Source organism: Atractosteus spatula, chromosome 20, assembly GCF_055471065.1.
Source record: "Atractosteus spatula isolate fAtrSpa1 chromosome 20, fAtrSpa1.hap1, whole genome shotgun sequence".
Classification (NCBI taxonomy): Eukaryota; Metazoa; Chordata; class Actinopteri; order Semionotiformes; family Lepisosteidae; genus Atractosteus; species Atractosteus spatula.
The window spans coordinates 18,096,960-18,121,285 of NC_142725.1; the positions used below are offsets into that span (position 1 = coordinate 18,096,960).

Genomic DNA, 24,326 nt, shown 5'->3' on the forward strand with positions numbered 1-24,326 from the left:
GGCACGTCAGCACCGGAGCTGTCCGCTCTCACCCGGGGCTCAGAGAGAGCCACACGGCCGGCTCCCGGCTCCTGGGCGCCCGTCCCGGGGCAGGTATCGGCGGGGCAGTCCCCTCTCTCTCCTTCTGTTTCTGTCTTCACTCCACGGGAGGTGAAAGCAGACCCTCAACAATGATCTGTAACACGTCTGCATCTAGAAGAAGTTCCCATTTTGAGAACATCCCCATCTCTAATTGTCAGGAGTCAGGGCGATACACACAAACAGAAACAGGCGGTCCACACACAGACAGGTACAGAAATAGGCTGTGTACTGTGAAACAGTGTCAGAGGAACAGTGTGTCACTGTGTCAGTGTGTCAGAGGAACAGTGTGTCACTGTGTCAGTGTGTCAGTGTGTCAGAGGAACAGTGTGTCACTGTGTCAGTGTGTCAGTGGAACAGTGTGTCACTGTGTCACTGTGTCAGTGGAACACTGTGTCACTGTGCCGGTGTGTCATTCTCTGCTTCACAAGAATTAAGGGACCAGGACTGAACACCACACTGTGTACAAGAGCATAAGAACAAAGAGCATCAGGATGCAAGAACAAGAGATGGCAGGAGGCTGGAGGCCATAGCTGCCTGTCACGCTCCTCTCTCCCAGGATCACAGCTCTGGGGACGTTAGGCGTTATAACAGGACTAGCTCACTGCGGTGGCTTGTTACCTGGTTTTCTAAAAGTCTAAAATTTACACCTTTTTAATCGGTTTTAAGCTCTGAAGCTTAAAACGTGCAAATTCCCGGACAATATAAAATTCATAAATCTGAAATCCTCAAGTTGTAATGCGACACTATAGGTGCTGTTTTAAATGCTAGGATTAACACCGTACTCGCACAGTTAAAGTTTCAATCAGACGAGCCCGCGGGTCACTGGCGGAGAGCATGTTCTGTCCCGGTCCGGCACGCTGCCCCTCATCCCGCTGCCCGAACCGCGGTGTGCCTCCCCCCAGCAGGAGTCCCGCGCCTGGCCCGATCGATGAGCTGTCTCTAGTGCTCGCAGCTTCACGCCTTGCGCTGCAGAGTCAGGGATCAGCAGCATCGGACTCTTATATAGCACCTTGTAGGTCCGGCCTGCAGCGCCACTCGGTGGTCACATGCTGTAAAGTCTTCTCACCTACTCATTCAAAATGAATCAAATTTCTCTCTGTCCTTCTTCCTCCCCCTCTCCCTCCCTCTCACATCTCCCCCTCTCCTCCTTCTTCTCTCCCATCTCCCCTCCCCATCCTTTCCCCTCTCTTCTCTGGATCCCTCTCCTCAGCTCGGATCTCTCCCCTCCCGCTCCTGTCCCAGTGGGATGGGCACGCACAGATTAGCAAAGGCAGCCCCAGATGTGGGGATGAATATTTAATGGCCATCTATGAATATTAAAACTCTGCTCCATGGAAAGGTTAAGCCTGTCATCTCCCTAATGCAATCACTTAGGCTGCTGAGCTGCCAATTAGCCCCAGCGTTTTAATCACCTGCCAGTGACGACGGGAGAGGGGAGGAGATGAGGTGAGGAGGTTAATACCTCAGGAGTCTCCCCCAGCAACACAGGCCTGCCTGCAGGCTTCAAATAGAGGGAAGTTAACTGCTTCAACTGATAATGGGTGAAAACTGGAGCAGGAGAATGCCTGAGGAAGCTGCCCGTATCCCCCTCTCCCCTGTCCGCTGTCGAACTCAGATTCAAGCAGCTCCATTGGCGTGATTGACATTTGAATTACAGTGTTGCCAAAGCGTATACAATCAGCACGACGTTTACAGTACAGACTAATCATCGGACAGTCACAGACGTCACATCAAGCACAGAACATCCTGGGGAGACGGGCTCTCTGCTCCTCAGGCTGTGAGAGAGGACCCTGGGCTGCAGCTCCTGCAGGACTGTGGGAGCTGTTCCGGTTCTGGCAGGAGTGGGACTTCTGGGATTAGATCCACTACTTTAGAGGAGAATTCTTGTCTAATCTCCCTCTCCTTTTCACCAGCCCCTCTCTCTCCTGTCATTCCTCCCCCCGTGTCTCTAGTCAGAACAGCCCCAGCAGTAATATTGACAAACTCCGCTCCAATCAGTATATCAGGTCCAATAATTATTCACTGATTATGGCCTTGGCACCTCTCCTGGCACAGCCGGGCAGCTGGTGGCTGGGCGATTGGCACTGCTTTGCTGTGTGCGCCGGCTGATTTCATCAGGAGTGTCTCTGCTTTCCAGATAAGAGCAGTCAGTTAAGTCAGGGGTCCCCTTGTCCTGGGGACCACATTCCTGCTGGTTTTGCATCGTCTTAATGATAAGAAAATGAACACACTGCAGGTACAGTCTCCACACTGAGCCCACGTGATGATTCAGTACCACAGCGAAGCCGAAAAGACAAGTTGGAGTGAATCATCTTCACAAATAAAACACGGACTTAAAAAAGTTGTAACTGCTAAGCAGAAAACTGGATTTTCTAAACCTGGCGGAAACTGGCGCCCTCTCGTGGTTGCGGCGGGGTACTACAACCCCGCTGGATTCCAGCACCGACCGAAAGAAGGAAAGGACGCTTTCTTCGAGTTTCTCAGCGTCCTCTGAGCTTTTCATAAATTAATCAGACAATGAAACACGCACACCTCAGTGATATTTGTGTAAGCAGCATTTTATTTTATGTGGCCATACAGAATTGCAGCGCACTTGTGGGCAGGAATTTCAGACTGCATCCCCAGTGTACCAGGTGTCTCCTGGGTTTTGTTCCAGATTCAAAAATTCATCCAATTATTTCTTAATTAGACATTTGTAGGATTGTCTTGCCTTCTACAACAATCTATGTTTTTGAAATGTTCACTCACTTCAATAAAGGTGAAGTTGACCTATAAACCTGCTCAGGGTTTGTGAGAAGGATCATCTTTACAGGGTTCATGAAATACAGAACGAGACTCTCACTGAGCTACATCACTGAGAGCGCAGGTAGAGCACAGGGGGACGAGCTCGAACCCCTGTGGCTGTGTAGCAGAGTGTAAGCAGGAACTCTCGGGCACCTGGGGGTCCCCCAGGGGGTCCCCAGACAGCAGCCCAGACGTGCAGGGAGCTGGAGGCCACGACTGGCTCCCTCAGGGCTCCGCTGTTCAGCTCTGACTGGTGCCATGACCCTGCCATACGCCCACTTTTACACCTCCATACTGTGGGGATCCGGGCTGGGGGAAAGAGCAGGAGAAACAGGGATACCTGCGCCCAGTACAAGGCTGAGAGCAGACGACCGCCCCCTCTCTCTCTCTCGTTTCTGCGTGGGAGAGTTGGGCGAAGGTTCGTGCTGCTTCTGCCTCTGCACGGGCCTCCTCGCAGCCCCACTACATTGACACAAGCCGAGCTGCAGCACTACTGAGCGCCAGCAGAGGGCGCCGTCGGGGCTGGCTCCAAGAGAATTTGCTTACTTATTCCTATAGGAAAATCTACTCTTTCGCCCAGGATTTTGAATTTGCTTATCTAAAAAAACCTTTAAGCACAATCTGCATAATTCTGCTTCAACAAACACGTCTGTATGATGCATTGAGCCCCATCTTACCCGCTATGTGAAAAACTGTATGCAGAGTTACTGTATTCCACACATCTACTACAGATACCTGTCTAAATAGCATATAACAGAGCACTTGCAAGTATATATTATTATATTAATATAAAGTCCCATGCTACAGTGTGCAGTAGTTATATTAGTGTACAGAACTGTTCTATTGCAAAGCCCACTCCAGCCTACAGCTCAGCGGTCAGCGGTCCAGCGCCCTCAGGGCTGCACTGTCACAGAGCTGCCAGTCACCCTCACGCCGAACCAGCCCTCCCAGTACTTGGTATCCTGGCCGCCGTGCTCAAAGGAGATGTAGCGCACACCAGGGCCGTAGTCTGTGAAAGTGTGGGCCACCTGGGAGACAGACAGGAGAGAGGGGCACCCACAGAGACACCGTGACTCCGAGTGGAGGTCAGACGGAGGTCAGACAGCGAGGCAAAGAGAAGGAGATAGAGTGTGCATGAGTGTGTTTGTCTGTGTGAGGTGTAGCAGTGTGTGTGTGTCCAGTATGGGTCTGTGTGTGGTGTATCAGTGTGTGTGTGTGTGTGTGTGTGTGTGTGTGTGTGTGTGTGTGTGTGTGAGGCGTAGCAGTGTGTCTGTGTGAGGCGTAGCAGTGTGTCTGTGTCCAGTGTGGGTCTGTGAGTAGTGTAGCAGTGTGTGTGTGTGTGGTGTAGCTGTGCGTGTGTGCGTGTCTGTGTGAGGCGTAGCAGTGTGTCTGTGTGAGGCGTAGCAGTGTGTCTGTGTGTGTGTGTGTGTGTGTGTGTGTGTGTGTGTGTGGTGTAGCAGTGTGTCTGTGTGTGTGTGTGTGTGTTTGTCTGTGTGAGGTGTAGCAGTGTGTCTGTCTGTCTGTCTGTCTGTCCGCGTGTGCACATTGTACCTTTTTCCAGGAGCAGTCATCACAGTCGGGGTCAAGGGTCACTTCACTGGGTTTGAACTCGGCGATCACCTCATGATTCTCGTCCAGCAAACAGACGCTGAGCTCGTAAGCGCAGCCGCAGTCCGTCCGTCCCGAATACCTGCTCACACATCCCCACCGTTACCGACAGCATCACAGCAGCAGGAGGCTCGGGCTCATTATGGGGTGGTAAACAGACAGAGAGGTCAGAAACCAGCACTGATTACAGGCCACAGGCCGAACCCAGGTGCCAGTGTGCCAGCCATCACAACGTGAGCAGGGAGCCTCACCAGTCTTCCACCTCGATGGCAGGCTGGGCGTCCAGCTCCTCAGGGCTGTAGTCCTCTGCCAGCAGGTCCACCTCCTGCTTCTTCAGACACCGCCTGCAGGAGAGAGGCAGGGCTGTCATGTCTCTCTCCCCCCGCCCCCCCCCACCTCCCTCCCTCACTCACTCGAAGGAGGTGACGAAGAACGTCTTCACCGCCTCGTCACAGAAAGCGCTCCCGCAGTCCCCGGGCATCTCCTCCACCCGCCACTCGTTGCCGCCGTTCTCCGTGATCTCCCAGAACTCCATCTGCCCTGAGAGAGACAGGCGCCGCGCGCAAGCTCACTGGTCACGCTGGCAGAGCCCGAGAACAGGGCGAGACCAGCCCCTGCCTCACTGCCTCACTGGTCCCGCTGGCAGAGCCCGAGAACAGGGCGAGACCAGCCCCTGCCTCACTGCCTCACTGCCTCACTGCCTCACTGCCTCACTGGTCCCGCTGGCAGAGCCCGAGAACAGGGCGAGACCAGCCCCTGCCTCAGACCTGACTGCCTCACTGCCTCACTGCCTCACTGCAGGGGGTCTGAAGCTCCAGTTCAACATTTTATTGCCATAACAACTAGTGGCACAGAATCTGGTTTGATGAGCTCAAACAATTTAAGACAAACAGTACAAATGTACAACATAAAGGTCAAAGAGCATCGTGAATTAACATCATGAGGCACCATGAAAGACTGATATTAAATAAACTGGAATGTGTAGCTGGAATTTATCGAGAAAGTAAAAGTAAATTATTTTTAAATGAGGAATTTGATATATTAATATTGCTAAAATTACAAGAAAGTGATCTGCAATGACAGCTCGAATACTGTTACATCAGAGTCACAAGCTGGTGGTGAAACAGACCGACCACATCTAATTCTGCAATTACTTAACGAGGTGCTGGGGTCTTACCTTCCCCACAGGGATTCTTCAGCAGGTTCCTCTTCTCCATTTCTCGGTCCCGGGCTCCTCCCTCACCGCCGCACACAGGGACAGCAGAATCTTCCTCCTGTCCAACACACACGCTCAGCTTGCTAGGCCTCACACTGCGTCCAGGACCCCAACAAGTAGTCTCTCCAGATCAGTCCTGCTTCTCAAGTGGAAAGAGAAGGAGAGTCTGCTTTTCTGGAGCGGAACAGAGACGCCAGGGGGAAAACAGCCATGTCTGATCCAGCTCCCACACAGACACAACAAAGCACCTTGTTGTTATTTAGCTTTAAAAACGTAAAAGCAGATTGTCTCCTGGACATTCCTTACCGGCTCTGATGACTCACGCAGTTAACCTGCCTCTCTCTCTCTCAGTGAGCTGTGCTCAGCGCTCTTCTCTGCAGTCTGCTGTGACTGGAGCTCTGCAGAGCTGCACTCGGATATTCTAGACCACACTGGCACTCAGCAAAATCAATCAAACGGTGGACGCTGTGCTGACTCACACGAGTCGCTCAAGAGACGCTGGCTGGCTCCGATGCGCTCTGTCCCAGAGGAAGCCTCATTAGACCCCCCGGCACCATGCCCTCACGCGGCACTGCAGACACAGGTGTGGCCAGAGCCAGCCTCTCCTCCTCCTCACTGACAGCGCCAATCAGTCTCACGGTCTCCCTGCAGCTTGCAGCCGAATTCCACCCCCTTCCCTCTCTCCCTCCAGCTCAAACTCGATCCAGCTGTACTGGGAGGAGATGTTCTTCACACACCCCACCCCCTCTGCTGCTGTCCTCCTGCCGGACCAGAGCGCCCAGCCACACACACAACGACAATCCCGACACTCCTACACAAAGGCACACACTTCACCTGCTACACGACCTCCGGGCAGGTCCCCATGCAAACTCATTCCAGCAGCAAGCGGGTTAGTTCGGGAAATGATCAGAGTGGTGCAGACAGCAGCTCGGCGTCAGGACATGCCAACTGCAGCCCGGGTCAGTCATCTGACAGGAAAACACCGCCGTGCGCTTTTAATCTTAAAAGTACCCTCTACATAACAAGGCCGCTGGCGTGCGGTGCGGACAGAGCGGACTGAGCGTGTTCTTCTGTTATTGGTATATTATTGACGACTGCGAGAGCTGTTGTTGTTGCTGGTTCGCGTTAATCGCGATGTCGATGTTGACGAAGGCGTGCCTGCGCCCAGCTGAGCAGTGAAACTCGCGGCTCCGGGGTGTCGCACAAGCCTGCCGGACAGAGCTGACCGCGGACTCACCGCAGGGATGGTCAGCGATTAGAGCGACGTCATCGAAACTCGCGCTTTCGGTATAACAAAAATATATAGTTTTTTTATTTAAAAAAGACAAATACAGGCAACCTATGTTGCTTTTAATTAGTTAAAAACATACTCGTTGCACATCGGTTCTTGAAATCTATTGCAGTGTTTTACAAGTGTAACGCGAAGGCGTTTCTTTAGAGAAAGCACCCAATTCTCCCTCTTCTGTATAAACCCCCCGAGCGGGACGCGTGTGCTTTAGCTGCTGGGACTTTGCTCTCGTGGTATCGGTTTCGCAATGACTGAGCGCTCAGGCCTCCTCGGAGTCGCCCGGTTTCTCTTTCCCCTCCAACAGCGCGTCTCCTCTGCAGATGCCCGGACACACAGCCCCGAGGTCCCGTAGGCGCCGCCCCGGACGGAGAAGCCACAACATGGGACAGTCGCTCAGACCGCCCGCCGCCTCGGCTTCCTCCTCCGGGGACCTGGACACCGTAAGGGAAAATAAACACGGAAGTCGTTAGGACTAGAGATGTACGCCGGTTTGACTCGCTTTGAGCAACGCCATCTTATCTAGCATGTAGTCCCAGAGCTCCTCAGCAGCTGCTTCAGGGCAGTGAAAGTACAAACCGCGCTAGTGCTGTTTTACTCCGTGTACGTCAGGTGCCTTATATTTCGCGGGTACTGGAGCTGCTAAAGCAGTAAATAACGCAGATGCCACTTCAGGCACGAAGCCAAAGGGGACCATTTTGCTCGAGAGATGGTGGCGCTAAATCGACGGTGTAAGAGTTAAACACGACAGTTTCTCAGCGGGGAGAGATGGTGGCGTTATGCACCTTGTGCCGCTGTAAATTAGGAAGGACTGCGCGCTGCGGTAAAACTGAGTTGCTGCTTCATTAGGACAGTTAGGGGCAGGCGCAGGCAGGACCGGAACCGGAAGTGACTGACGCGCTGTTCGGCTTCCGCCCCTCACAGGGCCACGTGATGTGGACCGCCCTCCCCGTCCCCGTGCAGGAGGAGGTGCTGCTGCGCCTGCCGGCGCGCGACGTGGTCTGCACGTGCCGGCGGGTGTGCCGGCTGTGGCGGGACCTGGTGGACAGCGCCTCCCTGTGGAAGAGGAGGTGTGCGCGGGAGGGGCTCCGGCCCCGTGACCCCGCCTGCCCGCCAGCTGACTGGAGGGTGTTCTACTTCCTGTGCCGCATGAGACGCAACCTGCTGAAGAATCCCCGGGCAGACGGTGAGGAGGGAGAGGCCCCCGAGTCAACAACGTTACAGATGCAGTAACAAATCCCCTCTTTTCATTCTGTCCTCCTCTCTCCTCTCCAGATGAGTTCAGGGGCTGGACGCTGGTGTCCAACGGGGGAGACAAGTGGGCCATTGAGGATGTGGGCACGCCTCTTCCCGACCCCACGGTCCAGAAGTACTTCGTCACCTCGTACTAGTGAGTCCTGCTCCTCCCCTCGCCAGGAGGGGGCCCTCTGTGCCTCCCGCCCTCGCCCGTGAAGCAGCACCCTGACTCCTCTCTCTCTCTCTCAGCGTGTGCATGAAGTCCCAGCTCATCGACCTGGTGAAGGAGGGGTACCGGCCCGCCCTCCTGGACGAGGTGCAGCCCGATATCGTCGTCTCTGACTGGTGCGTGAGCTCCTCCCTTGCCATCTGCCCCCCCCCCCCCCGCGCGTGCGCGTGCGCGGCCGTGCTGACACGCCCGTGTCTGTGTCTCAGGTACGCTCCGCGCTTCGACTGCGCCTCCGAGTACCACGTCTGCGTCCAGCTGCTGTCCCAGAGGAAGCGGGTCCTGCAGGAGTTCCGCCCTGAGGCCGTGCACTTCGAGCAGTGGAACGACATGCAGTGGCACCAGGTGAGAGGGGCGCCGGGCCGGGCCGGGGCGGTGATCTGGGGCGCCGGGCCGCGGGCCGTCTGCGTGACGCCGTGTCTCTGCCCCCCAGATGAGGCACGTGTTCCAGCAGTACGGCCGCGGAGTGCGCTTCGTCCAGTTCACCCACGGGGGCAAGGACTGCCAGTTCTGGGCCGGCTGGTACGGCATCCGGGTCACCAACAGCCTCGTGGAGATCGACCCGGGAGCTTAGGAGCCCGCCCAGCCCCTGTGACCCGCCCTGGCCCGGCCCGCTGGTCTCTCTCTCTCCCTCTCTCTCTCTCTTGACCCCCCCCCCGCTGCTCCCTCTCTCACTGGTCACACAGTGAACATCTCTGATGTGTTCACTGGTGTTGCCTGAACACACCTGTGTAACCACCGTCCCTGAGAGCGCCCCCTGCTGGCCCGGCACACCCCCTTAATCGTTAACGGAGCCGCGTCGGAGCCGGGCGCCACACAGGGGGGACCCCAGCCTCGCCCTGCGCTTGGGTCGCCGAGCCTGCGAGGAAACGGAGAAGACCGACGCTCTCGCTCCCCTTGGAAGACTGTTCCTCTGTTCGATTTCCCTGCCTGCTTTGTCTCTTCACAGAACACTGACACTGAAATTAATTCCTGTGTTCGGGTTTTTCCTGTTGCTCTGTGTAAAACTGTTCATACTCAGCTGCACTGGTGAGAATAGTGAGAGCAGTGAGCTGAAGACTCCAGATATATACCGGTGACACAGACTGGCATGAATAGGACATTTTATATTCATTCTAACTTAAGGACACCTTAAAGAGGTGTCACTGACAGCTACGGTTACTGACAGTGCTCTGAACCTGGAGCGAATCAGACTGCTGTGCACAGCTCCTGTTACTGACAGTGCTCTCAACCTGGGGCGAATCAGACTACTGTGCACAGCTCCTGTTACTGACAGTGCTCTCAACCTGGGGCGAATCAGATTAATGTGCACATGGTGATGTACCCATAAACCCCACGATGGACCACACTGCCCTGGACTGGGAGTTTGAACTGCAGGTCCAGAGCTGGAGACCCGCCTGCACGCGAGTGTCCTGCCAGATATACAGGTTTCTGCAGGACCCTTGCATCAGTCCTGCATGCTCTCGGGGATCCCAGCCCTGACCCTGCACTTCTCCACGCCCCACCCCGTACGCATGTGGAGCCTTCACTGACCTGGTGTTTTGCACGGAAAGGCAGCTGGTAGATTTGGTTGAATGAAGCGGAGCTGGAATGTTTCAGGTTTGTTTGGAATTCATGTGAATATGGAATGCAATGTTTTGAATGGTTCATATAAGTTTGGAGTATTTGAGATTTGGGTATGACATTTGAGGTTTTTTGGTTACAATGAGTTTTGATTTACGACCTTTGTATTTTGAAATAAAAAAAAAGCGGACACAGGCAAACACTGACAGCAGGGGTGGGAAGTGCTGGGATCGCCTGCTTTCGCAACGAACCGCCTTCAGCACTGAGCACGGATCTCTGGGAATACAGGCCTGCAGGGTTGGGGCGCCCCAGGAAGACACACTCCCTCTACGCCTGCAGACTCTCCTGAAGCCTGCAAATGAATGTAAAACTGTTTTAAAACACGTTTGATTGCATAATATCCTAAATCAATATATTCATTAAAAAAATGAAGGAAAATTTTTTGCTTCTTCCATAATCTGTTTTTCTGCTGTGTCAGGGTGTCCATTCCTCGTCCACAGTGACTTGAGGCTTGTAACTCGGTTCCTGGTGACAGTGTGGTCAGTATTGCACTGTGCCAGGGGTACAGGGGTACATTGTGATCTATTTTCACTGTGCCGGGGGTACAGTGTGGTCAGTATTGCACTGTGCCGGGGGTACAGGGGTACAGTGTGGTCTGTATTGTACTGTGCCGGGGGTACAGTGTGGTCAGTATTGCACTGTGCCGGGGGTACAGGGGTACAGTGTGGTCTGTATTGTACTGTGCCGGGGGTACAGTGTGGTCAGTATTCCACTGTGCTGGGGGTACAGGGGTACAGTGTGGTCTGTATTGTACTGTGCCGGGGGTACAGGGGTACAGTGTGGTCAGTATTGTACTTTTCAAGGGTTCAATGCGCTCTGCACTGACACACACACACACTGCACTTGTGCTCCAGTGTGATGCCTGAGCCCACAGACTGTGGAAATGCGTCATTTCAAACCACAGCCGTCTAGCTTCTCTCTTCCTCGCGTCTCCCACGGCCCAGACCCCCCCGTGTGTGGGTGGGAATATCGCTCTTTGGAAAAAGTGCACAGCAAGACTTTTCTTCTGCTCGCTGACCTGCGGTTTGTGCAGACTCGGCGGATTGAAGTTTCCCCACGCACACGCACACGCACACGCGTGTCACCTGACCTGTCTCAGCTCAGTCAGCTGAGTCTCCGGCTCCGGGCAAGGAAGAGCGCTGTCCGCGGAGCGCCGAACCGGGTCAGGACTCGGGCGGGAGGCTGAACCCACAGCTGCTTCAGACACCGTGGGGTGAGTCACAGGAACTGGTACAGCAGACAGAACTGTCGGTTCGATCCAGACTGGGACAGGGGAAACTTCTGTCACGAATTCCTCTTCATTACAATACGATAGTTGATTACACCTTGTCTGGGAAGTACTGATAATTACCGTCTCATCGCCCGCGACAGAGCGTGAACTGCTGGTTTCGGCCCGGTGCGGTCTGGTTCTGGGAGGTGGTGTAATTTACTGCACCAACTCCCAGAACCAGACCGCTCCGGACCGAAAGCGCATCTCAGAAAGACGAACCTCACCAGCACCACCAGCAGCAGCGCGGTGGAACCAGGGCTGTAGCGATCAGGCTGAAGGGTCAGTGTTTTCTTTACTCGATCAGTGGCGTCAGAGGCCGGAAGAGAAGCATGCCTGAGCCGGGAATATCCCGTAACGCTGGAGGACAGCCCGCTGCCCAGACCTGTTTTGAGATGTTTTGAGACGGGCAGGGCTCGCAGGTGGCACCGCACAACAGCGTGCCCTCCGCCCTCCCTCCTCAGGCCTGCGCCGTCATTGGAGGCGAGCTGGCGCGTCCCTCCCCCTGCCGCGGCCGGGGCTCCTTGCTCATTGCTCGGACGCGGGTGAATACCGTCGGCTGTGCCGCCACAGGACGTCTGAGAGGAAGGAAGGAGAAGCGGAGAGCAGCGGGCGAGGCTGCTCGGGATTCGTGCGGACTGGTTCCGGTCTGCCCCGCCTGGGCCTCCGGCTGCCCCGGGTTCGGGCGCTCCACCGTTCTGCTGTTGTTTTCCAGGGCCCTCGCCTGCGCAAAGCATTCTGGTACCTGTAGTCTCTTTGACTGGGAGATGGCTAAAATGGCCGTTTTGGGCTTCGTAATGGAGACACTTAAAGAGGGGGAGGGAATGGGGGGGGGGAGCAGGATACATGCTCCTTATTCTTCCTGTTGCCCTCTGCAGAGTGTGCAGAGTGTGTTTTCTAGGCGGTGTGGATCAGGGTTGAACGTGTTTGTGTGTCTGTGCTCCCCAGCTGCGGCGCCGGCGCAGCAATGCCTTCCGGGAGGGAGCAGGATGGGAACTTCTCCCAGTGGTGCCCCAACGGCTCGCAGTGGGTGTGGGAGGGGCTGCAGGAGTGTGCCCAGGATGCGCGGGACATGGCCAGCGTAGCGCTGGGGCTGCTGTCCATACTCTGCTTCATGACCTCATCCATTCCGTGAGTACAGCACCGCACCACACCTGTATTTACCACAACACACCTGTACACAGCACACCTGTATACACCATACCTGTGTACACCACATCACCCCTGTACACACCATACCTGTATACACCATACCTGTGTACACCACATCACCCCTGTACACACCATACCTGTATACACCACAACACCCCTGTATACACCACACCACTCCTGTACACACCACACCTATATACACCCAACACACCTGTATACACCACACCATTCCTGTATACACCACACCACTCCTGTACACACCACACCTATATACACCCAACACACCTGTATACACCACACCACTCCTGTACACACCACACCTATATACACCCAACACACCTGTATACACCACACCATTCCTGTATACACCACACCACTCCTGTACACACCACACCTATATACACCCAACACACCTGTATACACCACACCACTCTTGTACACACCACACCTATATACACCCAACACACCTGTATACACCACACCACCCCTGTACACACCACACCTATATACACCCAACACACCTGTATACACCACACCATTCCTGTATACACCACAAAAACCCTTATACACACCTGTATACACTCTGCCACACCTGTATACACCACAACACACCTGTGTATACTCCACCACACCTGCAGACACACCAGCCTGCGTGTATACTCACTGACATGCACACTGAAGTGTGACGTCATTCCAGGAGGCTGCAGGGACTCTGATCTCCTGCCTTTTGCTCTGCCGGTGATGGGATCGCCTCTCTCCCACATGCAGGCAGTACATCAGTTCCTGCCGCAGGGGTAACATGGACCAGGCCCTGTCTGTGTGGTTCCTGGTCTTCTGGCTGGCCGGAGACACCTGTAACCTCACTGGATCCTTCCTTGCGAACCAGCTCCCCCTGCAGGTCAGAGAGTGGGACTTGGGATGGAGGGAGGAACAGGGACTGGGAGTCCAGCGTGAGACAGGAGGGGCGGACAATCCCAGCAGTCCTAAACTAGATCCTGACTGTCCTGAGACACTCCTATCCCACAGTGCATTGCTGCTCCACAGACCACACTGTCTTCGTCTTTATCTGAGATTGAGAGGTGCTGTACTGGTGTAACAGTGGCAGTTATGAGAAAACAAGAACATGCATACATAAATGAATGCTTCCTTGACAAAAGCATGTTCTCTCCGTCTCCCATAGACGTATACAGCTGTGTACTATGTGCTGGCTGACCTGCTCATGATTGGGATGTTCACGTTCTACAAGTTCAAGAACAAGAGACATTCCAGTGAGTCTTTCTGTGCCTGCCTGCGTGCCCGTGTGTGAGCTGTCATCTTCCTCACCCTCTCTCTCCTCCTCTGCCTCAGATGCAGCAGTGCTATATGCTGTGGGCGTGGCCTCTCTGGCTGGAGTCTCCACCTCCCTGACGCTGCTCCCAGGGGCGGGGCCCAGTGTTGACGCCCCTCTGGGGGTCAGAGGTCGGGTCTTGTTGTCAGTCCCATCAGGCGATAGTGGAATAGAGGTATGTGGTGTGTGTGTATCGGTTATCTGGGAGCGATTGAGAGCTGTGCAGGGTGTGAACGCAGAAGGAACAACGTGTCTCTGTGTCCTTGATCCAGCCCTTCGAGACAAAGGAGATCATTGGCTTTGTGATCGGCTCGATGTCCTCAGTGCTGTACCTCTGCTCCCGTCTGCCACAGATCTACACCAACGTGAGTCTCACTGGGGTGCAGGGGTGTGCAGGGGAGGGAAAGCTGGGGTGTGGCAGTCTGTCTGGCGGGGTGTCGTGCGGGCTTGCTTGGGGAAAGGGAGAGAAACATTGACTTGCGCTCTTCCCCCATCCCTGTGTCTGCCCCCCCACCCCAGTTCAAAAGGAAGTCGACAGAGGGCGTGTCGTACTTCCTGTTTGCGCTGGTGATCTTGGGGAACATGACGTACGGGCTGAGCGTGCTCCTCAAGAACCCCGACCACGGACACCGCGAGCTCAGCTACATCGTCCACCACCTGCCCTGGCTGATCGGCAGCCTGGGCACCCTGAGCCTGGACATCGTGGTATCCTTTACATCGGGTTCCCCGCCCTGGTCCTGGGGAGCCCCAGTCCAGTTGGTCTCATAGGTCACATTAAAGCAGGGGTCTCCAGCCTGGTCCTGGGGAGCCCCAGTCCAGTTGGTCTCATAGGTCACATTAAAGCAGGGGTCTCCAGCCCTGGTGCTGGCCAGCCCAGCGAGTCTAATAGGTCACGTTAAGTCAGGGGTCTCCAGCCTGGTCCTGGGGAGCCCCAATCTAGTTAGTCTTATAGCTCACCTGTGCTTAAAGATGCGCCACAGCTGTAAGATATTGTTGACTCAAACAGGGATCTGCTCAGTTAGGAGGCGTCAGATGAACGGCCCCCTGGAGTCTTGACTGCTTCTACACCCGTCTGCAGTGCTGCTGGCGAGAGTGTTGATGCCCGGCTGCACTTCCCGGATCTCCGTTTGTTAGCGCTCTTCTGCCCCAGCCAGTGGTCCGCTGTCCGGTACTCTCGTGTTTCCTGAACCCCGGGCCTCAGATCACCGTCCAGTTCCTGATGTACCGAGGACCGCGCAGCAGGAAGGGGGAGGAGAGCGAGGCCCTGCTCTCCCCCTGAGAGCTGCCGCAGACATGCAGAGACCGGCCGAGCCGAGCACCTCTCCTACCCCAACCATTCCAGCATCGCCAGCATTCCCGGGCACCGAACTCCGGGACCGTGGGGCGGGAGTGCCCCTTGCCGACGGGGGCAGATGGACTGGCCACACCCGGTCGGAGGGCAAGTTCCGATCCACAGTGCTGGACCGGGCTGCACACTCCTGGGTCAGGCCCTGAAGGAAACCTCTAAATGACTGGACACCCCTGTGTCACAAAGTGCTGCACAATGTTTTTAAAATTCTAATGATATGCGACAAATATGGTGCTTGAAAAATTCTGTGTTTTAAAATGGGAATAAATGATTTAAGGTTCTGACTTCTGCTAAGAGCTTCTGTTCTGAACAGCGGGTGAGAGGTTGTTGTGTGGGATCGGGTGCGGCTGTGGAGCAGCTCCCCCTGCTGCTCTCTGTGGGAATTACAGTTTGTGTGGTTCTGTCTGTCTGCTGTGTGCAGCTGGGTGCTCTCATCTTCTGTCATCATGAGTGCAGGACGTCGAGGTTGGCTCCTTTAGTTCCTCAGTGGGTTTCATGAAATGGCACTGATAGGTCTCCATGGACCAGCTCAGTGTGGGGCTCCAGTCTGCCACCAGAGGGCGCCGTCAGTCCACAGGCTTCCCCACTGTGGACAGCACTGACCCTCACAGGAACCGTCTCCTGCAATTGGGCTGAGTATCCCCCTGACCTGTCACTCTGAGGATCAGCTTTCACAAGCCTGCAGGGCTCCCAGGAGCTGCTAGCGTCTTTGCAAATGTTGCTGGGATTTATAGACCCCTACCTGTTCCCAGACTGGGACAGTGCAGCGCAGTGCTGGACAGGGAAAAGTCTCAGTCCTGACCAAACAAAACGTTCTCTCCAAAAGCAGCTGGAATCTAATTGTGCAGAACCACAGCGAACAGAGAATCGCCTTGGCTGAATTAACCCTTTGCTGCCCTGGTTCACACTGAGCTGCGTGTTCACCATCAGTCTTCATACTGCAGCGGCTGGGCTGTGCTCCACTCCAGGGCTCGAGGAGGACAGCTCTAACCGACGTGTCGCCACTTCCCAGAACTCACAGCAGCACACAGGTTGTTGATTCTAGTGTTTAAACTTTATTGGTACACAGGTTTACAGAGCGGGGTGCCAGCGCAGTGAGTGTGAGCGCCTGGAGTCGCCCCTGACCCTGACCTCTCCTCAGCTCGGGGGGGCTGTGACCTCTCAGGCCGGGTGCGGGGAGAGGGGGGTCCCGGTCCGTCCAGGTCTGTGTGGCGGCTGGCACGCAGCAAGGCTATCAAAGTGCGTTTGTTGTCCTGGGTGAAGGCAGTCTGGGGAGGGCGGAGGAGAGGGAGTAGAGTTTTGGGGACTTGCGGGGGACTATCCCTCCCCAGGGGGCAGCGTGTGGCTGTGAGTGTGCGGGAGCTCAAAGTCGGGGTGGCGGGCCGCAGTCTCAGGCTGAGGGGGCTCAGGTGCAGCCTCAGGGGGGTAGATGTTGAAGAGCGCCCCCTCCTGGCTGGGCTCACGGCTGCAGGACTGGCAGCTGCAGTGCAGGATTCTCTCCACCAGCTTGTCGACCCGCGGCGCCTCCGCGTTGCCAGGACACTGCCATACGCCCACTTTTACACCTCCATACTGTGGGGATCCGGGCTGGGGGAAAGAGCAGGAGAAACAGGGATACCTGCGCCCAGTACAAGGCTGAGAGCAGACGACCGCCCCCTCTCTCTCTCTCGTTTCTGCGTGGGAGAGTTGGGCGAAGGTTCGTGCTGCTTCTGCCTCTGCACGGGCCTCCTCGCAGCCCCACTACATTGACACAAGCCGAGCTGCAGCACTACTGAGCGCCAGCAGAGGGCGCCGTCGGGGCTGGCTCCAAGAGAATTTGCTTACTTATTCCTATAGGAAAATCTACTCTTTCGCCCAGGATTTTGAATTTGCTTATCTAAAAAAACCTTTAAGCACAATCTGCATAATTCTGCTTCAACAAACACGTCTGTATGATGCATTGAGCCCCATCTTACCCGCTATGTGAAAAACTGTATGCAGAGTTACTGTATTCCACACATCTACTACAGATACCTGTCTAAATAGCATATAACAGAGCACTTGCAAGTATATATTATTATATTAATATAAAGTCCCATGCTACAGTGTGCAGTAGTTATATTAGTGTACAGAACTGTTCTATTGCAAAGCCCACTCCAGCCTACAGCTCAGCGGTCAGCGGTCCAGCGCCCTCAGGGCTGCACTGTCACAGAGCTGCCAGTCACCCTCACGCCGAACCAGCCCTCCCAGTACTTGGTATCCTGGCCGCCGTGCTCAAAGGAGATGTAGCGCACACCAGGGCCGTAGTCTGTGAAAGTGTGGGCCACCTGGGAGACAGACAGGAGAGAGGGGCACCCACAGAGACACCGTGACTCCGAGTGGAGGTCAGACGGAGGTCAGACAGCGAGGCAAAGAGAAGGAGATAGAGTGTGCATGAGTGTGTTTGTCTGTGTGAGGTGTAGCAGTGTGTGTGTGTCCAGTATGGGTCTGTGTGTGGTGTATCAGTGTGTGTGTGTGTGTGTGTGTGTGTGTGTGTGTGTGTGTGTGTGTGTGTGTGTGAGGCGTAGCAGTGTGTCTGTGTGAGGCGTAGCAGTGTGTCTGTGTCCAGTGTGGGTCTGTGAGTAGTGTAGCAGTGTGTGTGTGTGTGGTGTAGCTGTGCGTGTGTGCGTGTCTGTGTGAGGCGTAGCAGTGTGTCTGTGTGAGGCGTAGCAGTGTGTGTGTGTGTGTGTGTGTGTGTGTGTGTGTGTGTGTGTGTAGCAGTGTGTCTGTGTGTGTGTGTGTGTGTTTGTCTGTGTGAGGTGTAGCAGTGTGTCTGTCTGTCTGTCTGTCCGCGTGTGCACATTGTACCTTTTTCCAGGAGCAGTCATCACAGTCGGGGTCAAGGGTCACTTCACTGGGTTTGAACTCGGCGATCACCTCATGATTCTCGTCCAGCAAACAGACGCTGAGCTCGTAAGCGCAGCCGCAGTCCGTCCGTCCCGAATACCTGCTCACACATCCCCACCGTTACCGACAGCATCACAGCAGCAGGAGGCTCGGGCTCATTATGGGGTGGTAAACAGACAGAGAGGTCAGAAACCAGCACTGATTACAGGCCACAGGCCGAACCCAGGTGCCAGTGTGCCAGCCATCACAACGTGAGCAGGGAGCCTCACCAGTCTTCCACCTCGATGGCAGGCTGGGCGTCCAGCTCCTCAGGGCTGTAGTCCTCTGCCAGCAGGTCCACCTCCTGCTTCTTCAGACACCGCCTGCAGGAGAGAGGCAGGGCTGTCATGTCTCTCTCCCCCCGCCCCCCCCCACCTCCCTCCCTCACTCACTCGAAGGAGGTGACGAAGAACGTCTTCACCGCCTCGTCACAGAAAGCGCTCCCGCAGTCCCCGGGCATCTCCTCCACCCGCCACTCGTTGCCGCCGTTCTCCGTGATCTCCCAGAACTCCATCTGCCCTGAGAGAGACAGGCGCCGCGCGCAAGCTCACTGGTCACGCTGGCAGAGCCCGAGAACAGGGCGAGACCAGCCCCTGCCTCACTGCCTCACTGGTCCCGCTGGCAGAGCCCGAGAACAGGGCGAGACCAGCCCCTGCCTCACTGCCTCACTGCCTCACTGCCTCACTGCCTCACTGGTCCCGCTGGCAGAGCCCGAGAACAGGGCGAGACCAGCCCCTGCCTCAGACCTGACTGCCTCACTGCCTCACTGCCTCACTGCAGGGGGTCTGAAGCTCCAGTTCAACATTTTATTGCCATAACAACTAGTGGCACAGAATCTGGTTTGATGAGCTCAAACAATTTAAGACAAACAGTACAAATGTACAACATAAAGGTCAAAGAGCATCGTGAATTAACATCATGAGGCACCATGAAAGACTGATATTAAATAAACTGGAATGTGTAGCTGGAATTTATCGAGAAAGTAAAAGTAAATTATTTTTAAATGAGGAATTTGATATATTAATATTGCTAAAATTACAAGAAAGTGATCTGCAATGACAGCTCGAATACTGTTACATCAGAGTCACAAGCTGGTGGTGAAACAGACCGACCACATCTAATTCTGCAATTACTTAACGAGGTGCTGGGGTCTTACCTTCCCCACAGGGATTCTTCAGCAGGTTCCTCTTCTCCATTTCTCGGTCCCGGGCTCCTCCCTCACCGCCGCACACAGGGACAGCAGAATCTTCCTCCTGTCCAACACACACGCTCAGCTTGCTAGGCCTCACACTGCGTCCAGGACCCCAACAAGTAGTCTCTCCAGATCAGTCCTGCTTCTCAAGTGGAAAGAGAAGGAGAGTCTGCTTTTCTGGAGCGGAACAGAGACGCCAGGGGGAAAACAGCCATGTCTGATCCAGCTCCCACACAGACACAACAAAGCACCTTGTTGTTATTTAGCTTTAAAAACGTAAAAGCAGATTGTCTCCTGGACATTCCTTACCGGCTCTGATGACTCACGCAGTTAACCTGCCTCTCTCTCTCTCAGTGAGCTGTGCTCAGCGCTCTTCTCTGCAGTCTGCTGTGACTGGAGCTCTGCAGAGCTGCACTCGGATATTCTAGACCACACTGGCACTCAGCAAAATCAATCAAACGGTGGACGTTGTGCTGACTCACACGAGTCGCTCAAGAGACGCTGGCTGGCTCCGATGCGCTCTGTCCCAGAGGAAGCCTCATTAGACCCCCCGGCACCATGCCCTCACGCGGCACTGCAGACACAGGTGTGGCCAGAGCCAGCCTCTCCTCCTCCTCACTGACAGCGCCAATCAGTCTCACGGTCTCCCTGCAGCTTGCAGCCGAATTCCACCCCCTTCCCTCTCTCCCTCCAGCTCAAACTCGATCCAGCTGTACTGGGAGGAGATGTTCTTCACACACCCCACCCCCTCTGCTGCTGTCCTCCTGCCGGACCAGAGCGCCCAGCCACACACACAACGACAATCCCGACACTCCTACACAAAGGCACACACTTCACCTGCTACACGACCTCCGGGCAGGTCCCCATGCAAACTCATTCCAGCAGCAAGCGGGTTAGTTCGGGAAATGATCAGAGTGGTGCAGACAGCAGCTCGGCGTCAGGACATGCCAACTGCAGCCCGGGTCAGTCATCTGACAGGAAAACACCGCCGTGCGCTTTTAATCTTAAAAGTACCCTCTACATAACAAGGCCGCTGGCGTGCGGTGCGGACAGAGCGGACTGAGCGTGTTCTTCTGTTATTGGTATATTATTGACGACTGCGAGAGCTGTTGTTGTTGCTGGTTCGCGTTAATCGCGATGTCGATGTTGACGAAGGCGTGCCTGCGCCCAGCTGAGCAGTGAAACTCGCGGCTCCGGGGTGTCGCACAAGCCTGCCGGACAGAGCTGACCGCGGACTCACCGCAGGGATGGTCAGCGATTAGAGCGACGTCATCGAAACTCGCGCTTTCGGTATAACAAAAATATATAGTTTTTTTATTTAAAAAAGACAAATACAGGCAACCTATGTTGCTTTTAATTAGTTAAAAACATACTCGTTGCACATCGGTTCTTGAAATCTATTGCAGTGTTTTACAAGTGTAACGCGAAGGCGTTTCTTTAGAGAAAGCACCCAATTCTCCCTCTTCTGTATAAACCCCCCGAGCGGGACGCGTGTGCTTTAGCTGCTGGGACTTTGCTCTCGTGGTATCGGTTTCGCAATGACTGAGCGCTCAGGCCTCCTCGGAGTCGCCCGGTTTCTCTTTCCCCTCCAACAGCGCGTCTCCTCTGCAGATGCCCGGACACACAGCCCCGAGGTCCCGTAGGCGCCGCCCCGGACGGAGAAGCCACAACATGGGACAGTCGCTCAGACCGCCCGCCGCCTCGGCTTCCTCCTCCGGGGACCTGGACACCGTAAGGGAAAATAAACACGGAAGTCGTTAGGACTAGAGATGTACGCCGGTTTGACTCGCTTTGAGCAACGCCATCTTATCTAGCATGTAGTCCCAGAGCTCCTCAGCAGCTGCTTCAGGGCAGTGAAAGTACAAACCGCGCTAGTGCTGTTTTACTCCGTGTACGTCAGGTGCCTTATATTTCGCGGGTACTGGAGCTGCTAAAGCAGTAAATAACGCAGATGCCACTTCAGGCACGAAGCCAAAGGGGACCATTTTGCTCGAGAGATGGTGGCGCTAAATCGACGGTGTAAGAGTTAAACACGACAGTTTCTCAGCGGGGAGAGATGGTGGCGTTATGCACCTTGTGCCGCTGTAAATTAGGAAGGACTGCGCGCTGCGGTAAAACTGAGTTGCTGCTTCATTAGGACAGTTAGGGGCAGGCGCAGGCAGGACCGGAACCGGAAGTGACTGACGCGCTGTTCGGCTTCCGCCCCTCACAGGGCCACGTGATGTGGACCGCCCTCCCCGTCCCCGTGCAGGAGGAGGTGCTGCTGCGCCTGCCGGCGCGCGACGTGGTCTGCACGTGCCGGCGGGTGTGCCGGCTGTGGCGGGACCTGGTGGACAGCGCCTCCCTGTGGAAGAGGAGGTGTGCGCGGGAGGGGCTCCGGCCCCGTGACCCCGCCTGCCCGCCAGCTGACTGGAGGGTGTTCTACTTCCTGTGCCGCATGAGACGCAACCTGCTGAAGAATCCCCGGGCAGACGGTGAGGAGGGAGAGGCCCCCGAGTCAACAACGTTACAGATGCAGTAACAAATCCCCTCTTTTCATTCTGTCCTCCTCTCTCCTCTCCAGATGAGTTCAGGGGCTGGACGCTGGTGTCCAACGGGGGAGACAAGTGGGCCATTGAGGATGTGGGCACGCCTCTTCCCGACCCCACGGTCCAGAAGTACTTCGTCACCTCGTACTAGTGAGTCCTGCTCCTCCCCTCGCCAGGAGGGGGCCCTCTGTGCCTCCCGCCCTCGCCCGTGAAGCAGCACCCTGACTCCTCTCTCTCTCTCTCAGCGTGTGCATGAAGTCCCAGCTCATCGACCTGGTGAAGGAGGGGTACCGGCCCGCCCTCCTGGACGAGGTGCAGCCCGATATCGTCGTCTCTGACTGGTGCGTGAGCTCCTCCCTTGCCATCTGCCCCCCCCCCCCCCGCGCGTGCGCGTGCGCGGCCGTGCTGACACGCCCGTGTCTGTGTCTCAGGTACGCTCCGCGCTTCGACTGCGCCTCCGAGTACCACGTCTGCGTCCAGCTGCTGTCCCAGAGGAAGCGGGTCCTGCAGGAGTTCCGCCCTGAGGCCGTGCACTTCGAGCAGTGGAACGACATGCAGTGGCACCAGGTGAGAGGGGCGCCGGGCCGGGCCGGGGCGGTGATCTGGGGCGCCGGGCCGCGGGCCGTCTGCGTGACGCCGTGTCTCTGCCCCCCAGATGAGGCACGTGTTCCAGCAGTACGGCCGCGGAGTGCGCTTCGTCCAGTTCACCCACGGGGGCAAGGACTGCCAGTTCTGGGCCGGCTGGTACGGCATCCGGGTCACCAACAGCCTCGTGGAGATCGACCCGGGAGCTTAGGAGCCCGCCCAGCCCCTGTGACCCGCCCTGGCCCGGCCCGCTGGTCTCTCTCTCTCCCTCTCTCTCTCTCTTGACCCCCCCCCCGCTGCTCCCTCTCTCACTGGTCACACAGTGAACATCTCTGATGTGTTCACTGGTGTTGCCTGAACACACCTGTGTAACCACCGTCCCTGAGAGCGCCCCCTGCTGGCCCGGCACACCCCCTTAATCGTTAACGGAGCCGCGTCGGAGCCGGGCGCCACACAGGGGGGACCCCAGCCTCGCCCTGCGCTTGGGTCGCCGAGCCTGCGAGGAAACGGAGAAGACCGACGCTCTCGCTCCCCTTGGAAGACTGTTCCTCTGTTCGATTTCCCTGCCTGCTTTGTCTCTTCACAGAACACTGACACTGAAATTAATTCCTGTGTTCGGGTTTTTCCTGTTGCTCTGTGTAAAACTGTTCATACTCAGCTGCACTGGTGAGAATAGTGAGAGCAGTGAGCTGAAGACTCCAGATATATACCGGTGACACAGACTGGCATGAATAGGACATTTTATATTCATTCTAACTTAAGGACACCTTAAAGAGGTGTCACTGACAGCTACGGTTACTGACAGTGCTCTGAACCTGGAGCGAATCAGACTGCTGTGCACAGCTCCTGTTACTGACAGTGCTCTCAACCTGGGGCGAATCAGACTACTGTGCACAGCTCCTGTTACTGACAGTGCTCTCAACCTGGGGCGAATCAGATTAATGTGCACATGGTGATGTACCCATAAACCCCACGATGGACCACACTGCCCTGGACTGGGAGTTTGAACTGCAGGTCCAGAGCTGGAGACCCGCCTGCACGCGAGTGTCCTGCCAGATATACAGGTTTCTGCAGGACCCTTGCATCAGTCCTGCATGCTCTCGGGGATCCCAGCCCTGACCCTGCACTTCTCCACGCCCCACCCCGTACGCATGTGGAGCCTTCACTGACCTGGTGTTTTGCACGGAAAGGCAGCTGGTAGATTTGGTTGAATGAAGCGGAGCTGGAATGTTTCAGGTTTGTTTGGAATTCATGTGAATATGGAATGCAATGTTTTGAATGGTTCATATAAGTTTGGAGTATTTGAGATTTGGGTATGACATTTGAGGTTTTTTGGTTACAATGAGTTTTGATTTACGACCTTTGTATTTTGAAATAAAAAAAAAGCGGACACAGGCAAACACTGACAGCAGGGGTGGGAAGTGCTGGGATCGCCTGCTTTCGCAACGAACCGCCTTCAGCACTGAGCACGGATCTCTGGGAATACAGGCCTGCAGGGTTGGGGCGCCCCAGGAAGACACACTCCCTCTACGCCTGCAGACTCTCCTGAAGCCTGCAAATGAATGTAAAACTGTTTTAAAACACGTTTGATTGCATAATATCCTAAATCAATATATTCATTAAAAAAATGAAGGAAAATTTTTTGCTTCTTCCATAATCTGTTTTTCTGCTGTGTCAGGGTGTCCATTCCTCGTCCACAGTGACTTGAGGCTTGTAACTCGGTTCCTGGTGACAGTGTGGTCAGTATTGCACTGTGCCAGGGGTACAGGGGTACATTGTGATCTATTTTCACTGTGCCGGGGGTACAGTGTGGTCAGTATTGCACTGTGCCGGGGGTACAGGGGTACAGTGTGGTCTGTATTGTACTGTGCCGGGGGTACAGTGTGGTCAGTATTGCACTGTGCCGGGGGTACAGGGGTACAGTGTGGTCTGTATTGTACTGTGCCGGGGGTACAGTGTGGTCA

The 24,326-nt window shown here is 55.4% G+C and overlaps 5 protein-coding genes across 23 annotated transcripts; 3 read left to right on the forward strand and 2 right to left on the reverse strand.

Annotated features, from left to right (window-relative positions):
- Positions 1–2,623: 2,623 nt before the first annotated feature.
- Positions 2,624–7,888, reverse strand: LOC148817705 (F-box only protein 2-like). 9 transcript variants are annotated; one of them, XM_088938184.1, is made up of 6 exons: positions 7,760–7,888; positions 5,651–5,828; positions 4,887–5,013; positions 4,725–4,817; positions 4,417–4,555; positions 2,624–3,893 (listed from the first exon to the last, which is right to left on the reverse strand). In XM_088938184.1, exons 2-6 carry the CDS (start codon positions 5,688–5,690, stop codon positions 3,759–3,761), a joined length of 534 nt encoding a protein of 177 aa, XP_088794310.1. In that variant the 5' UTR covers positions 5,691–5,828; positions 7,760–7,888; the 3' UTR covers positions 2,624–3,758. The 9 variants fall into 9 exon arrangements, with proteins under 9 accessions (XP_088794310.1, XP_088794312.1, XP_088794311.1 ...); XM_088938186.1 differs by having other exon boundaries at positions 5,651–5,831; XM_088938185.1 differs by lacking the exon at positions 7,760–7,888 and adding an exon at positions 6,927–7,304.
- On the forward strand, positions 6,385–10,437 carry LOC148817706 (F-box only protein 6-like). Of its 5 annotated transcripts, none has more exons than XM_088938170.1 (7): positions 6,412–6,648; positions 7,298–7,417; positions 7,899–8,160; positions 8,250–8,364; positions 8,460–8,555; positions 8,646–8,781; positions 8,870–10,437. In XM_088938170.1, exons 1-7 carry the CDS (start codon positions 6,412–6,414, stop codon positions 9,008–9,010), a joined length of 1,107 nt encoding a protein of 368 aa, XP_088794296.1. In that variant the 3' UTR covers positions 9,011–10,437. The 5 variants fall into 5 exon arrangements, with proteins under 5 accessions (XP_088794297.1, XP_088794296.1, XP_088794299.1 ...); XM_088938173.1 differs by lacking the exon at positions 6,412–6,648 and adding an exon at positions 6,671–6,976; XM_088938171.1 differs by lacking the exon at positions 7,298–7,417 and having other exon boundaries at positions 6,385–6,648.
- Positions 10,438–11,113: 676 nt separating this feature from the next.
- LOC148817707 (lysosomal amino acid transporter 1 homolog) lies at positions 11,114–15,434 on the forward strand. Of its 2 annotated transcripts, none has more exons than XM_088938177.1 (8): positions 11,114–11,272; positions 12,275–12,457; positions 13,247–13,376; positions 13,659–13,746; positions 13,826–13,980; positions 14,078–14,170; positions 14,325–14,510; positions 15,007–15,434. In XM_088938177.1, exons 2-8 carry the CDS (start codon positions 12,294–12,296, stop codon positions 15,082–15,084), a joined length of 894 nt encoding a protein of 297 aa, XP_088794303.1. In that variant the 5' UTR covers positions 11,114–11,272; positions 12,275–12,293; the 3' UTR covers positions 15,085–15,434. The 2 variants fall into 2 exon arrangements, with proteins under 2 accessions (XP_088794303.1, XP_088794302.1); XM_088938176.1 differs by lacking the exon at positions 11,114–11,272 and adding an exon at positions 11,596–12,067.
- A 754-nt stretch (positions 15,435–16,188) lies between these two features.
- On the reverse strand, positions 16,189–19,789 carry LOC148817708 (F-box only protein 2-like). 2 transcript variants are annotated; one of them, XM_088938189.1, is made up of 6 exons: positions 19,559–19,789; positions 19,214–19,394; positions 18,450–18,576; positions 18,288–18,380; positions 17,980–18,118; positions 16,189–17,459 (listed from the first exon to the last, which is right to left on the reverse strand). In XM_088938189.1, exons 2-6 carry the CDS (start codon positions 19,251–19,253, stop codon positions 17,325–17,327), a joined length of 534 nt encoding a protein of 177 aa, XP_088794315.1. In that variant the 5' UTR covers positions 19,254–19,394; positions 19,559–19,789; the 3' UTR covers positions 16,189–17,324. The 2 variants fall into 2 exon arrangements, with proteins under 2 accessions (XP_088794315.1, XP_088794314.1); XM_088938188.1 differs by having other exon boundaries at positions 19,214–19,388; positions 19,559–19,644.
- A 158-nt stretch (positions 19,790–19,947) lies between these two features.
- Positions 19,948–24,000, forward strand: LOC148817709 (F-box only protein 6-like). Of its 5 annotated transcripts, none has more exons than XM_088938165.1 (7): positions 19,975–20,211; positions 20,861–20,980; positions 21,462–21,723; positions 21,813–21,927; positions 22,023–22,118; positions 22,209–22,344; positions 22,433–24,000. In XM_088938165.1, exons 1-7 carry the CDS (start codon positions 19,975–19,977, stop codon positions 22,571–22,573), a joined length of 1,107 nt encoding a protein of 368 aa, XP_088794291.1. In that variant the 3' UTR covers positions 22,574–24,000. The 5 variants fall into 5 exon arrangements, with proteins under 5 accessions (XP_088794292.1, XP_088794291.1, XP_088794293.1 ...); XM_088938167.1 differs by lacking the exon at positions 19,975–20,211 and adding an exon at positions 20,234–20,539; XM_088938166.1 differs by lacking the exon at positions 20,861–20,980 and having other exon boundaries at positions 19,948–20,211.
- The last annotated feature ends 326 nt before the right edge of the window (positions 24,001–24,326 follow it).